Source organism: Pecten maximus, chromosome 3 (genome assembly GCF_902652985.1).
Source record: "Pecten maximus chromosome 3, xPecMax1.1, whole genome shotgun sequence".
In the NCBI taxonomy this organism is placed as follows: Eukaryota; Metazoa; Mollusca; class Bivalvia; order Pectinida; family Pectinidae; genus Pecten; species Pecten maximus.
In genome coordinates, this window is record NC_047017.1 from 40,293,301 (window position 1) to 40,314,175 (window position 20,875).

General features: G+C 38.7%; 1 protein-coding gene across 5 annotated transcripts in view; it reads left to right on the plus strand.

Annotated features, from left to right (window-relative positions):
- Positions 1–20,875, plus strand: part of LOC117324168 (nucleosome assembly protein 1-like 3) — a 60,554-nt gene that overhangs the window by 23,931 nt on the left and 15,748 nt on the right. For 3 of the 5 annotated variants that reach the window (XR_004531915.1, XR_004531916.1, XM_033879850.1), the window contains exons 2-4: positions 9,764–9,837; positions 15,975–16,203; positions 17,631–17,725. Coding sequence is in view for 3 of the 5 variants with exons in the window: in XM_033879850.1 (XP_033735741.1) it covers positions 9,764–9,837; positions 15,975–16,203; positions 17,631–17,725 (398 nt within the window). In the remaining 2 variants the exon portion in view is untranslated. The remainder of the gene's footprint in view (positions 1–9,763; positions 9,838–15,974; positions 16,204–17,630; positions 17,726–20,875) is intronic. The other 2 variants (XM_033879851.1, XM_033879852.1) reach the window with 2 other exon arrangements.

The following is a 20,875-nucleotide window of genomic DNA, read 5'->3' on the forward strand; positions in this document are numbered from 1 at the left end:
TTCTGTACTGACATAGAACAGAGAGAGCGAAGGAAACCCTTGCAGCGGCCACACGGTACGTTAGTGCACCAGACCATCAGTCGCATGTGTTTTATTCCGACCTGTCACGTTTTACATGGATCCTGGAATCTATTTAGCCAAAGTTAATCTATTCTGAATTAATTATATTTGCGAGAATGTTATTGTGGTGAAATTGATGTGATGGCAGCCGTTCATGTCAGCAGATTTGTCCGGATACAGACGTTATCAGGCGCGCGCATCCGACGGGAGATTACAGTATCGTGGTTACTGGTTCCGAGACAATATCGAGTCAGATACAAACGTACTGGTGACCTATACTATTGTATGTTCTTTCTATAAGATATAAATAAAGGTCGCACGCCATTGTGACATTTCTAAGATAAACATTCAACAGACGAACACATCCAGGCACAAACAGCACCTACAAACATGATGACAGTCATCCCCAGAGACGGGATAGAGGAACACTCACCTACAAACATGATGGCAGTCATCACCAGAGACGGGATAGGGGAACACTCAACGGGAAAGTAACATATAGCGTTCTAAATCTACGTATTCAAATATACCGATTTCAGCGTAGTAATATCTAAACCTTTTCTTTGTGTAACAAATACGAATTATATCAACTTATATCAATCATACTTCTTAGCTCGGAGTTTGGGAACACTGACCGCCAAACCGGAGAAAACCCACGTGCTTGGGCAGGTGAGCCCATACATTTTGAAGTCCGGTCGGAAAATCGAAACCTGACCACCTATGAGTTCTGCATTATATAAAACAGGCATTCTCTCTGCTCTGATGATGAATGTGAGATTAAACGTTGACATTAGGCATGGATGTAGCGATACCGGCTTGATTGATGGATATATTAAAACATTGTCCAATCGTAAATGAGATTTCTGTGTTGATCAAAAGATGGAAATTCTGAAGAAAAAAAAGAAGAAAAAAAACCCCGAAATAATCTTATTAGAGAAATATGGAATATTATCTTTACCCATTCAATACCTGTTTAGACTCGTGGGAACATTGAAGTCCAACTGGTTTGACACCGGATCGAAATAAAGATGATTCTGAAATGATATAATTGTAGTTTTAATTGGTATACTATCAATATTTGTACTAATTATCGATTGTTAGCTCACCTGGTCTGAAGGACCAAGGGGAGCTTATGCCATACCGTGGCGTCCGTTGTCTGTCGTCCGTTCGTACATCCGTCAACAATTGACTTCTTCATAACCGCTGATTGGAATTTGACCAAATTTGGCCAGAAGCATCCTTCTGATGTGTGGACTCAAAATTGTGCAATGGTGGGGCTGACCCCTGGGGACCTGGAGGCGGGGCCAAAATGGGTTTTTTTTCGGCATAGCCGTATAATATTTTTTGTGCCCCGGATATGACGCGACAAGTGGCGTTACTGGTCAAGATGAAGTACGTGATTGGTCAATGTAGCGGTAAATATAAAATGCAGATAAGCAGTTAAAAACGAAACAAAGTTAAGATTGAATGCAAGCTGAATAAGTGGATGTATCTTTCTAAACGACACATTAATAGAATTATATTCCTGAATCAAACGCAGTCTTATTATCACAAAAAATGATTCAAACTGTCATAATTTTGTTATCCGTGCTGAAACGCATTAGTTCGTTAATTAATTTCACCAGCAGTTTCACCAACATCATAACCACCAGCATTAAAACTATGCCGTTTATCTTTTTTAAAGATATTTCTTGTTTGGCCATATTGATATAAACGACTTCTTCTCTGAAACCTAGCAATGGATATGAAAGTGGTTATTATATAACTCAAATGGAATTTTTGTCGTATTAGGCTAAATATCAAGGTGAGCGATACAGGCCCTCTGGGTCTCTTGTTCAGAATGCTATTTACTCACAAAATTAAAAATCAATATTATGAACATAATAAAGATTTCTTGTGACTTGAAGGAAATCATGAACGATTTATAACGGTTCGAATATCAGTAGATAAGTGTGACGCTCCGGTCTGTGTCATACTGAGTGATTGAGTCTATTGATGAGAAATTCAAGTCCTAATTGGAAGAAGATAACTTCCGGTTGTAAAAGGAAAGAACATGCATTTTGATGACAGATAAAAGACCATTAAGCGGTAAAACATGTTGTGTTTGTCAAAGACAGCTTCCGCTGTATGACGTCACAGAGAAAGGAACTATATATTTTCAGTTATCCCTTATATTTTATGTGCAGTTGTTTAGCCGTCGGCTTTAAATGATCGGTGAGACCTAGTCATCCTCTTAATTACTAATACTGATGTTGTCTGCCGTACCGTTTTAGGCTGTGTCTGTTAATATAATGTCCGTACATTGTTGTTACGTTGACTGTTCGACCTGAAGTCCATACGGGTGTTGTTGTCCGTTGTATGTTGGTCCTAAAGTCAATACGGAGTTGCGTTGTTGTCAGTTGTCTTTTCGTCCTGAAGTGAATATGGACGTTGTTGTCCGTTGTCTGTTCGTCGTTAAGTCAATACGGAGTTGCGTTGTTGTCAGTTGTCTTTTCGTCCTGAAGTGAATATGGACGTTGTTGTCCGTTGTATGTTGTTCCTTAAGTCAATGTGGACATTGTTGTCCGTTGTCTGTTGGTCATAAAGACAATAATTGGGGTGTTGTACGTTGTCTGTTGGCCCTAAAGACAATATGGACGTTGTTGTCCGTTGTATGTTGGTCCTAAAGTCAATATGGACGTTGTTGTCCGTTGTATGTTGGTCCTAAAGTCAATGTGGACGTTGTTGTCTGTTTTCTGTTGGTCCTAAAGACAATATGGACGTTGTTGTCCATTGTATGTTCGTCGTAAAGTCAATTCGGAGTTGCGTTGTTGTCAGTTGTCCTTTAGTCCTAAGTCATTATTGACGTTGTTGCCCGTTGCTTGTTGGTCCTAATGTCAATATGGACGTTGTTGGGCGTTGTGTGTTGGTCCTAAAGTCAATATGGACGTTTCGTCCTGAAGTCCAGTTGTACGTTGTTGTGATTTTGACTTTTTCCCGAAGTCCGTCCGTTCGTGGTGAATTCGACTTTTCGTCCTGACGTCCACCCGTTCGTGGTGAATTTGACTTTTCGTCCTGACGTCCACCCGTTCGTGGTGAATTTGACTTTTCGTCCTGACGTCCACCCGTTCGTGGTGAATTTGACTTTTCGTCCTGACGTCCACCCGTTCGTGGTGAATTTGACTATTCGTCCTGACGTCCACCCGTTCGTGGTGAATTTGACTATTCGTCCTGACGTCCACCCGTTCGTGGTGAATTTGACTATTCGTCCTGACGTCCACCCGTTCGTGGTGAATTTGACTTTTCGTCCTGACGTCCACCCGTTCGTGGTGAATTTGACTTTTCGTCCTGACGTCCACCCGTTCGTGGTGAATTTGACTTTTCGTCCTGACGTCCACCCGTTCGTGGTGAATTTGACTATTCGTCCTGAAGTCCATCCGTTCGTTGTGAATTTAATTTTTCTTCCTGAAGTCAATCCATACGTTGTTGTCCGTTGTATGTTTTTAATATAAAAGGAAAGTAACTGAAATAGACGATTTTCACAGAATTTGCTACTTAAAGGAAAGTAACCGAAAAAGACAAATTTCTCAGATTTTGTTTAAAAGGAAAGAGTACGAAAAAGACAGCAACAACGGCGAAGTAAGTTTTAACTTCGCAGTGCTAAACAAAATATACGAAAGTAAAGGACGCCATTGAAAATGTAACACTTAAAGGTAGGTCCCGACGGCGAAAGCCTAGACACCTATGTTAGAGTGTATGGCAATACTTTTGATTACCAATTTCGTTAAAGTTTTGTTTTACACGTAAACTACCTGCCATACTATCCGGATACTGCTCGTCATGCAGGTCCCATTTCGAAATTAGGTGTCAGTTGTTACCGGAAATAGATCTCACCCTGTGACGATGGCAAGAATAACATACTATCCGGTTACGGTGAACATAAAATCAGCCATTTGCGGAATTGATTTGGTCGCTGATGTGTTTTTGTGATCAGTTAGAGTACAATGCTCACGTCATTATACAGACTTGCGGGAGTTTCACATCCACCTTAAGTGTTCGTGTGATACAGACAAACTATTCTGATCCCTAGTCCGAGATTTTCTATATGGATTTCAATAAAGAGACATGATTTGTTCATAAGTTCATTGTATTTCACATCACGTTGTAATGCAATAATGTGAAAGAGCGTGCTCCGTCACTAGACCTAGGTGGTGAGCTATTAAAATGAAGACTGATAGTGTCATATAGTGGATGGTTCGACTGAGGTGTTATCTGCAATAGTGAACATGTCAAAATAAACGCAAATGCTTCAAATACGTAGAGAGGTGCACGATTTCATTTTTATTGTTGTAAACATTTGGCGCGAAATTTACAAAATCTACAAATCTCTCACAGTCTCCACCCATTATTTCTATAGTGTCCCCGTCCAATCAATGGTTCTATAGTGTCCCCGTCCAATCAATGGTTCTATAGTGTCCCCGTCCAATCAATGGTTCTATAGTGTCCCCGTCCAATCAATGGTTCTATAGTGTCCCCGTCCAATTAATGGTTCTGTAGTGTCCCCGTCCAATCAATGGTTCTGTAGTGTCCCCGTCCAATCATAGTTCTATAGTGTCCCCGTCCAATCAATGGTTCTGTAGTGTCCCCGTCCAATCAATGGTTCTATAGTGTCCCCGTCCAATCATAGTTCTATAGTGTCCCCGTCCAATCAATGGTTCTGTAGTGTCCCCGTCCAAACAAAGGTTCTATAGTGTCCCCGTCCAATCAATGGTTCTATAGTGTCCCCGTCCAATCAATGGTTCTATAGTGTCCCCGTCCAATCAATGGTTCTATAGTGTCCCCGTCCAATCATAGTTCTATAGTGTCCCCGTCCAATCAATGGTTCTGTAGTGTCCCCGTCCAATCATAGTTCTATAGTGTCCCCGTCCAATCAATGGTTCTATAGTGTCCCCGTCCAATCATAGTTCTATAGTGTCCCCGTCCAATCAATGGTTCTATAGTGTCCCCGTCCAATCAATGGTTCTGTAGTGTCCCCGTCCAATCAATGGTTATATAGTGTCTCCGTCCAATCAATGGTTATATAGTGTCCCCGTCCAATCAATGGTTCTATAGTGTCCCCGTCCAATCAATGGTTCTATAGTGTCCCCGTCCAATCAACGGTTCTGTAGTGTCCCCGTCCAATCAATGGTTCTATAGTGTCCCCGTCCAATCAATGGTTCTGTAGTGTCCCCGTCCAATCAATGGTTCTATAGTGTCTCCGTCCAATCAATGGTTCTATAGTGTCCCCGTCCACTCAATGGTTCTATAGTGTCTCCGTCCAATCAATGGTTCTATAGTGTCCCCGTCCAATCAATGGTTCTATAGTGTCCCCGTCCAATCAATGGTTCTATAGTGTCCCCGTCCAATCAATGGTTCTATAGTGTCCCCGTCCAATCAATGGTTCTATAGTGTCTCCGTCCAATCAATGGTTCTGTAGTGTCCCCGTCCAATCAATGGTTCTATAGTGTCCCCGTCCAATCAATGGTTCTGTAGTGTCCCCGTCCAATCAATGGTTCTATAGTGTCCCCGTCCAATCAATGGTTCTATAGTGTCCCCGTCCACTCAATGGTTCTATAGTGTCCCCGTCCAATCAATGGTTCTATAGTGTCCCCGTCCAATCAATGGTTCTGTAGTGTCCCCGTCCAATCAATGGTTCTATAGTGTCTCCGTCCAATCAATGGTTCTATAGTGTCCCCGTCCAATCAATGGTTCTGTAGTGTCCCCGTCCAATCAATGGTTCTATAGTGTCCCCGTCCAATCAATGGTTCTGTAGTGTCCCCGTCCAATCAATGGTTCTGTAGTGTCCCCGTCCAATCAATGGTTCTGTAGTGTCCCCGTCCAATCAATGGTTCTATAGTGTCCCCGTCCAATCAATGGTTACATAGTGTCCCCGTCCAATCAATGGTTCTGTAGTGACCCCGTCCAATCAATGGTTCTGTAGTGTCCCCGTCCAATCAATGGTTCTATAGTGTCCCCGTCCAATCAATGGTTCTATAGTGTCCACGTCCAATCAATGGTTCTATAGTGTCCCCGTCCAATCAATGGTTCTATAGTGTCCCCGTCCAATCAATGGTTCTATAGTGTCCCCGTCCAATTAATGGTTCTGTAGTGTCCCCGTCCAATCAATGGTTCTATAGTGTCCCCGTCCAATCAATGGTTCTATAGTGACCCCGTCCAATCAATGGTTCTATAGTGTCTCCGTCCAATCAATGGTTATATAGTGTCCCCGTCCAATCAATGGTTCTATAGTGTCCCCGTCCAATCAATGGTTCTATAGTGTCTCCGTCCAATCAATGGTTATATAGTGTCCCCGTCCAATCAATGGTTCTATAGTGTCCCCGTCCACTCAATGGTTCTATAGTGTCTCCGTCCAATCAATGGTTATATAGTGACCCCGTCCAATCAATGGTTCTGTAGTGTCCCCGTCCAATCAATGGTTCTATAGTGTCCCCGTCCAATCAATGGTTCTATAGTGTCCCCGTCCAATCAATGACTCTATAGTGTCCCCGTCCAATCAATGGTTCTATAGTGTCCCCGTCCAATCAATGGTTCTATAGTGTCTCCGTCCAATCAATGGTTCTATAGTGTCCCCGTCCACTCAATGGTTCTATAGTGTCTCCGTCCAATCAATGGTTATATAGTGACCCCGTCCAATCAATGGTTCTGTAGTGTCCCCGTCCAATCAATGGTTCTATAGTGTCCCCGTCCAATCAATGGTTCTATAGTGTCCCCGTCCAATCAATGACTCTATAGTGTCCCCGTCCAATCAATGGTTCTATAGTGTCCCCGTCCAATCAATGGTTCTATAGTGTCTCCGTCCAATCAATGGTTCTGTAGTGTCCCCGTCCAATCAATGGTTCTATAGTGTCTCCGTCCAATCAATGGTTATATAGTGACCCCGTCCAATCAATGGTTCTGTAGTGTCCCCGTCCAATCAATGGTTCTATAGTGTCCCCGTCCAATCAATGGTTCTATAGTGTCTCCGTCCAATCAATGGTTCTGTAGTGTCCCCGTCCAATCAATGGTTCTATAGTGTCCCCGTCCAATCAATGGTTCTATAGTGTCTCCGTCCAATCAATGGTTCTGTAGTGTCCCCGTCCAATCAATGGTTCTGTAGTGTCCCCGTCCAATCAATGGTTATATAGTGTCTCCGTCCAATCAATGGTTATATAGTGTCCCCGTCCAATCATAGTTCTATAGTGTCCCCGTCCACTCAATGGTTCTATAGTGTCCCCATCCAATCAATGGTTCTATAGTGTCCCCGTCCAATCAATGGTTCTATAGTGTCCCCGTCCACTCAATGGTTCTGTAGTGTCCCCGTCCAATCAATGGTTCTATAGTGTCCCCGTCCAATCAATGGTTATATAGTGTCCCCGTCCAATCAATGTTGTTATGCTATATATTGATGTGTCAGTTCTTTTCATTCTCAATATAAAACTTCCCGGAATACACTGATGGAAGATGGGTATGCAATAACCACGTTTATGGTAAATTTCTGGTATACCGTATGGTTTTCTGCTGCTCGAATGGAAATATCTGATGTTTACACATCATAGACTGATTTTATATTTGTTCATCCATTTTGTTAAGATTTCTTGAATCACTTCTATTCAATTTGTTGAAGTAATATATAGTGTTTATTTTTATGATGATGTTTTAATATGTGTTATTATACAATATATTCTATTCTATGAAGTGGAATGAAATACTTATGTGGCAGTTAACTGTAACAAAAGAATTGCTCCTTTTGGTCTCCACATGGTGGAGCTCACTGTTATAGACCATGGTCAGTGTTGACCTAAGCCTACGGCACCCCCATGGGTGGTCGGACACCTTGTGGTAAACACAGAGCTTGACAACAGGGCAATGGATTCAACGTTGTGAGTTGATATAATTATTGATTGGTGACATGTTTATCCATTTCATAAGCAATGCAATAATGAAAAATCGTTGGTATCTAATTCGATATGGAGTACGATTTCATCAAAATGTCTACCTTTGATTGACAGTGGTGGTAGGGACCTTTGCTCAGAACTGATGGTCGGAACGCGTGTTTATGACGTGTGTCAACAGTTTGTAAGTGCTACTGTCTGTTTCTATGATGTTTAAGACTATTTCCGGTTGCGCACAATAAAAGCATACGCACATTATCAATAACCTCTGGTAATCTTACCGATTATGGAAACGTCCCTACATAGGACATGTGGTTTATTTCAAAAATAGTTATAAAACAGATTTATAAATTAAATGTGTAAAAAAAAAAAAAAAAAAACACTGAAAAACTCACATATGAACAAGTCATACAAAATTTATCAAGGACTGTTGATAATTTGCAACTCTACATCACGTGATTCATTCTCCTCGGTACTCGCGCGTGTGATCACCGAACCATCCTCTATTTTCAAGACTCATCGGTGCCAGACTGGTTGTTTTAAGTGCCACAGATTGATACAGATCTCTGTAATTGTACGACGCAAGCTGTAAAGTGATACTTTTCATTTGTTAGTCCTAATGATTGTTGGGCGTGACATGCATGGTTACTTTGCCAAGTAGACCATGCAGTTGGAATGCTCTTCCAAAAGCCTCCCGCGGAACGCGACTGTAAACAAGCGCGTCGCATGACTGATATTGGTGAGTTTATTAAAGGATATCGGATTAGATATATCATCACATCGATATAAGACTACCTTCAATAGGTAGATTATGGTCACTAGCTGGATTGGATACTAGCTGCGTTTATTATGATAAAATGAAAATGTTGTACAATCGAGGTACATTGACCTGTTGTGTTGACCTCTTTTTGTCTCACCGCGTGTTTTTATACATGTAATTTATAAAAGATTATTAAGATTATTTCAGTTTTTACAGTATGCTTTACACGTACGGATTCCACTCGATGTGGGGGCCGCGGTGGCCGAGTGGTTAAGGTGTCCCGACACTTTATCACTAGCCCTCCACCCCTGGGTTGCGAGTTCGAAACATACGTGGGGCAGTTGCCAGGTACTGACCGTAGGCCGGTGGGTTTTTTTCCGTGTACTCCGGCTTTCCTCCACCTCCAAAACCTGGCACGTCCTTAAATGACCGTGGCTGTTAAAAGGACGTTAAACAAAACAAACCAAACCAAAACAAACCAAACTCGTTGTACTTTTATGAGTATAGTTGAATCACCAAGGTTAACAAGACCTGTTATTATAACTCCAAACATTTTCTCATCCTTGTTATATAATCCACCATATAAAAGAAAGTATTTATACCAGACCCTTTACTACAAGGATGAGCTGTCGTTGCCATGTATTTGAAGTGTCTAAAACACTCGGGCAATGGCGACATGTCTTGTCTCCCCAAAATTACCACCAACCGTCGCTTTATTTTGATGACAACAACTCACAAGAAACAAAACCTGTATCGACCAGATGTAATAAAATCTTAACAGATCGATAATCATTTAAATTCCTTAGCTTACTCACAATGTCGCCCAACTTTAAACACTCTTTACGCAAGCTGCATGTTTGAGGAGTAATCGTTTCTGTTCAATCTATTGCTCAGGACGACTCGGTGGTACAATCCCCATTCATTTCCATCACAGCGTGTCCTGATGGAATTGACATATTTGCGCGGTCGGATTTCTAACACAGCTCTCTAGAACATTTACAATTATTCTAATTCCATTTTCTGTCTATTGCAGTGTTAGCGGCACCGCTGGAGCAGGGAGACGCGGAGAACACTAACCAAGTACGCCCTCAGGTAGAACCCCCACAGGTATTGGCAGCCAAGTTCGCGGAGATTGATAAACATATTCTTGAAGTAAAGTCAAAGTGGAATTTCTCCTTATTGGCTTACATTGTATGAGGGCCAATATTTTTTCTACCAGGCGGCTGCGCAGTTACCTCGACTATTCGAGAGCTTATGTAGGAAAACCCATTAACAATGAACGTCCCGATACTTCCCAGGCATCTAAATGATTCATGTAAAACAGTCCCCAGAAATTACAAGGTTACCAACGCTACCGTTAGTTCAAGGTTTTTGTGCCTACGTCATGAATGTTTGTTGGGCTTTGGCGACATATTACAAGCATTGAAAGGTCGACCAATCACATGGTTACACTCGTCATTATATAAACAGTCTATATGTGTATGTGTATGATAATGTTGTCACGTGACCACCAGTTCAATCTACATGTAGTTTATATTACTTTAAACCATTTGTTCACCAGCACAGTACATATTTACATACAGTACAAACGAACAGCACATCATACACGGAGCCACACCACATTCGCCACACCACATTCGCCACACCACATTCGCCACATTCGCCACACACCACATTCGCCACACCACATCACATTTCGCCACACCACATTCGCCACGTTTTACAGTGGTGTATATAAAGACATATCACATTAACCTTTTCCATCCAAGGATCTCGCATTGACATGTTAATCCTGGACATCTCACATTTGTTTATCAATCCAGGACTCTTACATTGGAGTTATTAATCCAGGACTCTTACATTGGAGTTATTAATCCAGGACTCTTACATTGGAGTTATTAACCCAAGACAGTTCACAATGAATTTATTGATCCAGAACACTCACATTACATTGATTAATCTAAGCCTCTCATAATATGTTCATTAATCCAATACGTCTAACATTGAATTTATTTATCCAAGACTCATATTATGTTCATTAATACAATACGTCTAACTTTAATTTATTTATCCAAGACTCATATTATGTTCATTAATCCAATACGTCTAACTTTAATTTATTTATCCAAGACTCATAATATGTTCATTAATCCAATACGTCTAACTTTAATTTATTTATCCAAGACTCATAATATGTTCATTAATCCAATACGTCTAACTTTAATTTATTTATCCAAGACTCATATTATGTTCATTAATCCAATACGTCTAACTTTAATTTATTTATCCAAGACTCATATTATGTTCATTAATCCAAGACGTCTAACTTTAATTTATTTATCCAAGACTCATATTATGTTCATTAATCCAATACGTTTAACATTTAATTTATTTATCCAAGACTCATATTATGTTCATTAATCCAATACGTCTAACATTTAATTTATTTATCCAAGACTCATAATATGTTCATTAATCCAATACGTCTAACATTTAATTTATTTATCCAAGACTCATATTATGTTCATTAATCCAAGACGTCTAACATTTAATTTATTTATCCAAGACTCATATTATGTTCATTAATCCAATACGTCTAACATTTAATTTATTTATCCAAGACTCATATTATGTTCATTAATCCAAGACGTCTAACATTTAATTTATTTATCCAAGACTCATATTATGTTCATTAATCCAATACGTCTAACATTTAATTTATTTATCCAAGACTCATATTATGTTCATTAATCCAATACGTCTAACATTTAATTTATTTATCCAAGACTCATATTATGTTCATTAATCCAATACGTCTAACATTTAATTTATTTATCCAAGACTCATATTATGTTCATTAATCCAAGACGTCTAACATTTAATTTATTTATCCAAGACTCATATTATGTTCATTAATCCAAGACGTCTAACATTTAATTTATTTATCCAAGACTCATATTATGTTCATTAATCCAAGACGTCTAACATTTAATTTATTTATCCAAGACTCATATTATGTTCATCCAATACGCCGATATGTCTTTTCTATCCAAGTCTGTCATGTTTTTATCTAGTGATACAGTAAATATCGGATAAGACATATTATTTTACACAATCTTAGGGTTTGCCTAAGGCTTTCATTACAGTTCTCAAAGACCTCTACATTCCACTTTTAAATACTCTCACGATACATTAATCACGCCTTTGATATGATAAAATTGATATGTTTCTTATATGTTTTATGACATGGAGAGCTTGGGTTTTCAGACAAATAATTCTTGATATGCAAGAAATTAACAGATTTCTTGATCCAGAAAATATTTCAATATAAAGCAATGATTCACCAAAATATTTTCACACTGAGGAAGTTTTATTTCCTTCAAAATCCAGACTGTGTGTTGGTTTCTTTACGTAATCTAGCCAATATCTATGCTTTCTGCACTTCATACTATACAACTGATGGACTATATTTTAGTTACTGACGAAAAATATAATTTGCAATACAATTCTATTCTTAATACATGATCTCTTAACACATGATTTCTTCGAACTTAAATGTAAGTTATCCATGTTGCATGCTTCCCGCACTTCCTCAATTCAAAATGTATTTGATAATGCAACATGTTTCTATTTTTGTTTGTGTAACCCCACCTTCTGCATTTTGTTTTAATAATAATTGCGTGTTTTACATTATAAGTTCTTTAGCGGGAAAGTCGCCTGTTAAAATGCAAGTCGCAATCATTTCGTACGTTTATAGATAACAATGCAAGGAACAATAGCGGCCTGAAAAAAACAACAACGAAGAAATGCTCTATACAAAGAGCGCATTACAGTTCTGCATTTTGATCTCAGTAGCCTCTCTGATCAAGTTAAACTATAGAAGCTGCCTATTAAAAAAATCCTTTGTTGTAGTCGATATGGTATCGAGCTTTCAGTTAATTTTCAAATCTATACATTTTCGAATCAATGAGTCTATTACTGAAATTAAGATTTCCCTAAATAGCTGAGTGAAGGAAGTTTAATAACATCTGTGTCTTAAAGCAATATTAACTGTTGACCCTGATGTTAGATAATTTATAGACTTAAAAGGTTGACTGATTCAACAAAACAAGGCTAAAGTATGTATTGTCATCTTAATTTATCAACTGTATTTATATGTTAAGAAGGTAGTCGAGAACTGAAGGCATTGATTTGACGAATGTGTGGACAAGTCTAAAAAATGAAATAAAATGCATTAATTTTCAATAGACAGGTCTTGGCTCTTTAATCAAAACTTAATCTACCGTGGAATTCCTTCAAATTATGATGTATAATGTCAATTATCTTATTTTCCCGTTTACATTTTAGTTCTTTTTAATTGTCGTATGTTTTATATCAGAGTCTATTTATATTCCAATTTACCTGATTGGAAGAGAACAATTCTTGTTCGTAACCAATATTCAAGTAACTATCGTTTTAACATGTTTCACTAAACATGATTTATCTTCAAGTTTAATCTGTTCCAATAGACCATCTATTATAACTGACAGAAACCGAATGGCAACAGAAGCAATTTATTCCAAATCTCTGTAGAGTTATTGACACATTCATTAATCATTGCCTCCAGTTGTCGACTATTTCCATTGTATATATATACATTTACTGAATCCATACTGTTACATTACAACATTTCCATAAACACTCGTTATTCCATTGTATCCTATTTTATTTAACGCACTGTGACAACAGATCTAAAACCATGCACACCACTATTATATATGATATTGATGATATTATTGTCGCACTTTGCGAGACTAATCTTACACGGTTCCTATACAAAAGTTCTATGATATGAAGGTGACACCTTTCATACTATTCTAGTGTGGGTATGGTGTTGATACTGTCTAGAGCTGTACCCGTGTTGTAGTGTTGATACTGTCTAGAGCTGTACCCGTGTTCTAGTGTTGATACTGTCTAGAGCTGTACCCATGTTATAGTGTTGATACTGTCTAGAGCTGTACCCGTGTTCTAGTGTGGGTACTGTCTAGAGCTTTACCTATATTCTAGTGTTGATACAGTCTAGAGCTGTACCCATGTTATAGTGTTGGTATGGTGTTGATACTTTCTAGAGCTGTACCCATGTTCTAGTGTGGGTAGTGTGTAGATTTTGTTCTGATATTTAGTCCAATTATTTGAAAGTTTGACATCTACATACGAAACACTCGTGACGATGTTTTACGTCGAATCCGGAAGTGTGTTTTATCTCGTGTCCGTTGGCCGTCCGTCCGTCTGTCCGTCTGGCCATCTGTCCGTCTGGCTGATGGTCTGGAGTCAACTTTTCCATTTAAACAACTTTTTCTCAATAACCATGAGCTCAATAGACCTGATATAGGGCATGTAGCATGCCGGGATAAAGGGCTACCATGTTTGTTCAAATTAATGACATTGACCTATATCAGTCACAGTGATCAAATAGGCTTAAATCTATAAACGACTTCTTTTCAATATGCAAACAAATTCAGGGAGTTGGTATTGGGTGTGTAACATGCTGGGGTAAATGACTACCAAGTTTGACCAAATGAATAACATTCGTCTTCATTCAAGGTCACGGGGTCAAATAGCCTAAACTATCTAAACTTCTTCTCAATAACTGTGAGACTTCATATTAGGCCTGAAGCATGCTTGAATGATGTGGCACCAAGTTTGTTCAAATGAAAGCCATTGGCCTACATTCAAGGCCACAGTGGTCAATTAGGCTGAATTTAAAGGACGTCTTCTCAATTACCAAGAGGCGCAGGGGCTTGATATTGGGTTTGTTGCATGCTTGGGTAAAATGGTACCAGGATTGTTCAAATGATTTACCTTGGCTTACATCCCAGATCACAGGGGTGAAATAGGCTAAAATCTTGGAACGACCTCTTCTCAAGCGACTTTGCATTAGGCCTGTAGCATGCTTGGATAAAATATCACTAAATGTGTTCAAAAGAAATGACATTGACCTTCAATTAAGATAACTAGGGTCAAATAGACTAAAATATGTCCATGATTTCTTCTCAATAACCACTAGGTCCGTAGACCTGATGTTGGACTTGTAGCATGCCTAGGTAAAGGCTAATTTGTTTTTTTGTTCAAATAAATGACATTGGCCATGATTTAATGTTGAAAGAGTTAAATTGGACAAAATATTTAAAAGACACTTTTTCAAATAACTGCTAGGCCCTGAGATCTTATATCTGGTCTCTGGTACACTTGTTCTTAATTATGTTTATGTATAAAAAGGATCACTGGATAACTGGTGAGCGATTCGGGCCCATTGGGCCATTGTTTATAAATACAGGTAATCTTTTTAGTATCCAATAAACGACGAAAATGCTCATAACGCCATGTAGCTTTGTAGATGAGAATATTCCAAATTATAATGTCTGATAATCTGTAAATGTCCGTTGTTTTTATGCTGCAATGACCATGGTTTGTTTTTATGTATGGTATTTACTTGACATTATCATAGCAGATCACATCTTAATTTGTAACCTAGTAATATAACAGAATTGCCCGAAATAACTAGTCCACGCAGACTTACATCGCGCTTACAGACCGCTTTACTTTCCTTTTAAATTGGACCTACAAATGATCATATAACTAAGTAATTTACGAGTACCTGTGGCTTTTTATATCAAATATGACAGTACATAAAGAACGGTCTTAAATTCCGCGGAAGGAAAACGGCGAAAATACGCTAGCTTACATCTTTATAGCTTATGTCCACACTAATTATCCAAACCCCACGATACCATCTCTAAATAAATTTCATATCCCTTGACGTTTAATTTATTTGATTTTCTAAATCAGAGTTACGTACGTAATATACCTAATGAAATTGTCCACGCGCGGTTCGACATGTTTGTTCTCAGCAAGTACTCTAATGAGATCTACATCCCTGGTGTCTATTTATATAAGAACGAGGATTATCGAATTTTGTAGTTGCAATGATACAGTTAATATCATTTGTAAGGTTATTTATGCGTTGAACATCCAGTAAACTATTTGGAAATAACTGTTCTATAATAACGTTAACAGCAACAGTGAGTTAACTAATGGTAGGATTTGTACGACTATCCAAACTGTCTGTTTTGTTCTTATACTGAATATATTACTGATTTCAACAAGTAACACCGATAATAACGTTGAATTGTTTTTGCACAATATTTTCTTTGATGTATTTGTTTACCAGACTAATTTTCCTTCGTTATCTAATATTCCCCCAGAGTCCTTTGAACCTTGAAAAGGAGCTGAGGCAGCAACGACCAAAAGCGAATGTGGTGAATGTCCCCACGAACTATTTACCGCCACCGCCACCTCCTCTTATACCTCAAAATGACGTCATTTCCGAAGAAGCCAACACGATGTTGGATAACCTCAGTTTCGAAGAAATAGTGGAGGACGTTTTATCAACACTGAAGAAACACCCGGAAATACTGAAGGAACTTGCACTAGGTAATATCACCCACAAAGTAGATCATTGTTTTAATTCGCTATTCTCATATCCGGACTTGGATTATACAAGTACCCATTAAACCGACAATGTTACCTTTACGATGTATTTTTCTGTCCATTCTAACAGAAATTATTTCTGTTCGAAAATATATTGGAGACAAATTCTGATTAATCTTTATTTATTTCTCTGCTAATGTAAAAAGACGGTTCTATAACTCCCCCCAGACAAAGACAAATAGTAGTGGAAAACTTGACAGTATCGATCAGGCAATGAATACTAATGGCTTTCCAACAGAGCTTAACTTTCCAGAAATGCTGGTCTGACGATTTCACATACTTACACCATACCTGGGGAGACGGAAATAACGTCGGTATTGGCTAGATAGAAAATACATCGCTATAGCTTGTTGATGTTTTGAAAGCTAGATTAAAATGACTCTTCGCAATAAGGTGCCATGTTCTTGTAGCGTACATCCATAATTACAAAAGCTAGTGATGTACGTCCATAAAACAATATATGGCTGACGAAACTGTTGTTTAGTCTAACATTTAATGTCGAGCTGGCGTTGTACGCGCGGATATTACAGCAGTTTGTAATAAATAAGGCAGGTTTTGCTCATGTTGAATGTCCTATCCTTCAATTTACCATACGCCGTATCAGACGTGTTTTCATTAGATAGCGTCGGCTACAAAATGTATGTAAGATGGATGATGTAATAGCTTCTAGTAGATTTTACACTCTAGGAGTCTACCAAATGTGCCAGTTTAAATTCAATCGTCAAATAAGCATCAACACATTGAATTGTTGTGTTATATCTTTTTTATTTTATTTAACTTTGCGTAGCGTCAAATAAAAAGAAAGGATACCTAGTCTGATATAAACTAGGCGATCAGAGATCAAAACGCTACTTGTTCGTGTATGGATTTGGTAATACATGTACACAAATGTGGTTTGTTTACACCACAAGTCCTTAACTTATACCAAGTGTTAATATATTTATGTTCCCACGACGAAACCGTATACCCTTTTATCCTAGTACGTAACAAGAAAAGCGCCTAAACATATAAGTAGTGTTAACGTAAATCAGTAATAAATAACTTTCTCATCACCAGTCTTTACCAACCGTCCTTAACAACAGTTGTTACCAACGGTCTTACCGATTATCTTATCAAATGTTCTTACCAACTCTTCTTACCAACGGTCTTACCCATTGTCATACCAATTGTCTTACCAACTGGCTTACCAACTATTCTTACCAACTGTTCTTACCAACTGGCTTATCAACTGTTCTTACAAACTATTCTTACCAGTTGTCTGACCTACTGGCTTACCAATTGTTCTTTCCAACTGTTTTACCTATTGTTCTAACCAACTGTTTTACCTATTGTTCTTACCACCTGTCTTACCAACTGTCATTTTTATTTAGATGAAGAACAGAAAACAGGAATAGCGATTGACCAGAATGAGGAAGACGGGGATCTGCCTACGAACTACCAGATGCCTTCTCCCCAGCTTCTCGAGGTAAGTTCCTCATGGTAGTACCACACTAGAGCTTATAGATGCGTGTCCCAGAATAGTTTCCAGTTTTTTTTATCTAGGTACACATTGGTATGTTGCTTGTAAATAGTAAATAAAGATATCCATATTTGTAGAGCAACATATGAATGTGCAAATGGGGCGACGGTGCTTTTGACAATCTTCGAAAAGACGGATATATAGCTTAAAGTATACTTACTTTTGTGGTATTACCTAGACCATGAGTGTGCGTTTTTGTGTGATGTTAGCGATGATAATGGCGGAAAACAATCATCAACATCTCTTCAATTATAGGAGTGAAACAAAACATAATCAGGTTTTTTTAATTCATTTATCAACATGAGAGTCGTTTACCTGGAAACTGGACGCATATTTTCCCTGTGAATCTCTTATAACACGTGGTACACCCTTCTGTACCGATGGATGGAATCATCTTTACATGCCACACACAACTATAGATAGTTTTTGTACAGCATACAAAAGACCAATATATGGTTTTAATATGCCCCAAAACGAAGTAAAACTATCAAATTTTATGTTACATGTAATAACACCGTATTGTGTCGCCACCTACCGGTTTACTTCAGTTTTCAATTAATAACAACAATGTCTCACAAAAACATACCAGATCGTTGTGTCTATGGTAACTGATTGGAAAGACTGACAGAATGAATTCGCCGGTTAATAAGTGAGGATTGGGGCCAAGTCACTCAGCGCATGCTAGGATGCTTGTGTATGAAGGAAGCCGGAAAGTGAGCAGTCATTTCCGTTCGCTATCGCGCTTTAATTAGTTTTGTGTACATATTACATTAGGAAAACATAAAATGTTGTCTGGTATGAAGCTTTTCTAGAGATACCAACCAATGTCCGCCATCAACATCACAGGTACGATATAGGTACATGAGTCTGACATCAAGCTTTTCTAGGGATACCAAACCAATGTCCGTCATCAACATCACAGGTACGATATAGGTACATGAGTCTGACATCAAGCTTTTCTAGAGATACCAACCAATGTTCCTCATCAACATCAAAGATACTATAAAGGTTTGCACGAGGCTTATCGGGGCCAGCCAAATTCTTGTGCGAGATTTGAGATAGTCCCTATGTTTGATAATTTTTCTTACATACTGAAAAACAGTAACAAAAGTATATTGTTATGAAATCTATTCATCGCGCCATCATCGATTCCCCTAGACATGTGAGTGGAAATGGATGACTTTATTTATTTACGACTTGATTACGCTACATGAAATGATCTTGCTATCTTTTGTATTTGGTTCTTGTCATATTTACCCTCTTATGTACCTGATATTGACGTTACATCAATGCAAAGACAATGTTGACGTGATTAAATTGTATTGTTGTTACGACGTCATACAATTGTTGAGAACGTGCAAAGAGCACGTGTAGATTATCTTTTCCCTAGGGTGAGGTAAGAACATTTCATCCCGGTAAAACTGCGGATATCCCGGCCTAGGGTAAGAGAAAGAGTTTTCTCGCTTACCTCACAGGGTAAGCCCACGGTTGCTAGGGAAACGATCAACCGATCTCACACAGGGGGTAGAGACAGTTGGCACGCGCAATATGACGCTGCAAGGGTTCGGCTGGCCAACACTCGGCAAGCCTCGTACTGACTGGCTAAACTCTTACACTCGGGTTGACACATCCCTGTCCACAGAACAGACCCATGTTAAATTACATTATTCCCACCCCTAAAACCACCGGATCACCCTGTGAAGATAATAGTCTGTCTCTACCAGGGATCGAACCAGTGACCATGACATCAGTCCTCCATAGAATCAATTGATGTTCAATTAAAAACTTCCACATTACCACTGGCGAACATCTTATTTATCATTCGTAATCTTTAAGTTATAAAGCGCTCCCTAGCGGACCATTAAACCTGAGCCGTCACTTGAACTAGCGTAATGCGAAGTTTTAACGGTCGCCCCCTCCCCCGTGTATCGGCAATGTCGCGTGCTAATGTCGTATCCGTGTTCTATACAATCATCTCTGGTCTCTGTTGTATGTTAATGTCCCACAAGTCCTGATTTTTCACGTATTAATATGTATTAAATTGTTGTTTACGTTCCGCCGATGCGCCTTTTTTCTTGCATAGTTCCATGAATCCTGACCTCGGCGAAATGATCTGTTTAATCAATGGTCATCTTGTCGCCCCACGTACAGTCTGATTTCGAGGTCAAGTATTCTCAATTTAGATTCGGCTATGATTCACATGGTCACGTGCTCTCTAAGCATTTATGTGTGTTTTATGACGAAAGATGCCTCAAAACGACATTAGACACCTAACTGGGAAAGACCTGTTCAGCCTTGTTCTATGTTTTATTTCACTCAATGTAAACCGGCAAGTATAGAACGCAGATATATAGTCTTCTATATATGAGAGGTAAAACGACATTTAAAATCTTTGAGCTGATATTCTTCTGAAAATAACGTGATTCCAGTCGAAAGAAACATAAGTGATTCCTAGGAAACGATCGAGTCTACACATCACTTCAAACTCGTAACAGTAAATCAATGCGCAGAAAAACGGCTTAATTTCGAACAATCAGAAATTATGCAATTGTTAACAATTTTTTGCACGCGTATGTGAACTATTTGACAAACTACCTTTGTGTTAATCCTACGTTATAAGCGTGTAGCGTGCAATGACATCAGGAACCATATAATTTCTTCTGGAAAATTCGGCTGTTCTAAGGTATGAGCTTTCTGGCGTCATTGATACGACAAGCGGGAAATTCAAGTGCATTTTTGCTTCATTCATGAAAAACAAAATTGCCAATGAAACTATAAGCATTTAACTGTTAACAGATGATGCTATACAGTCGATATGAATACAATTTGGGTGACATTTAATATTCATGTAATTGGGCGACATTCTATTTAACTGTCACCCAAATTGTATCCATATCGACTGTATACTAGCATCCGTTAACTTAATTTCTCTTTTCTCTTTGTTCACAGAAAGAAAAACTAATACGTGTTTGTATGAATTACCTATTTTCGCCACTGCGCGTGCTGATATAGATGACGTCACTTACACAGGGACCATATAATTTAGTACATCCTTGGTGTATTTGTACTTACCCTATTGTGTATAGCACAGGGGTC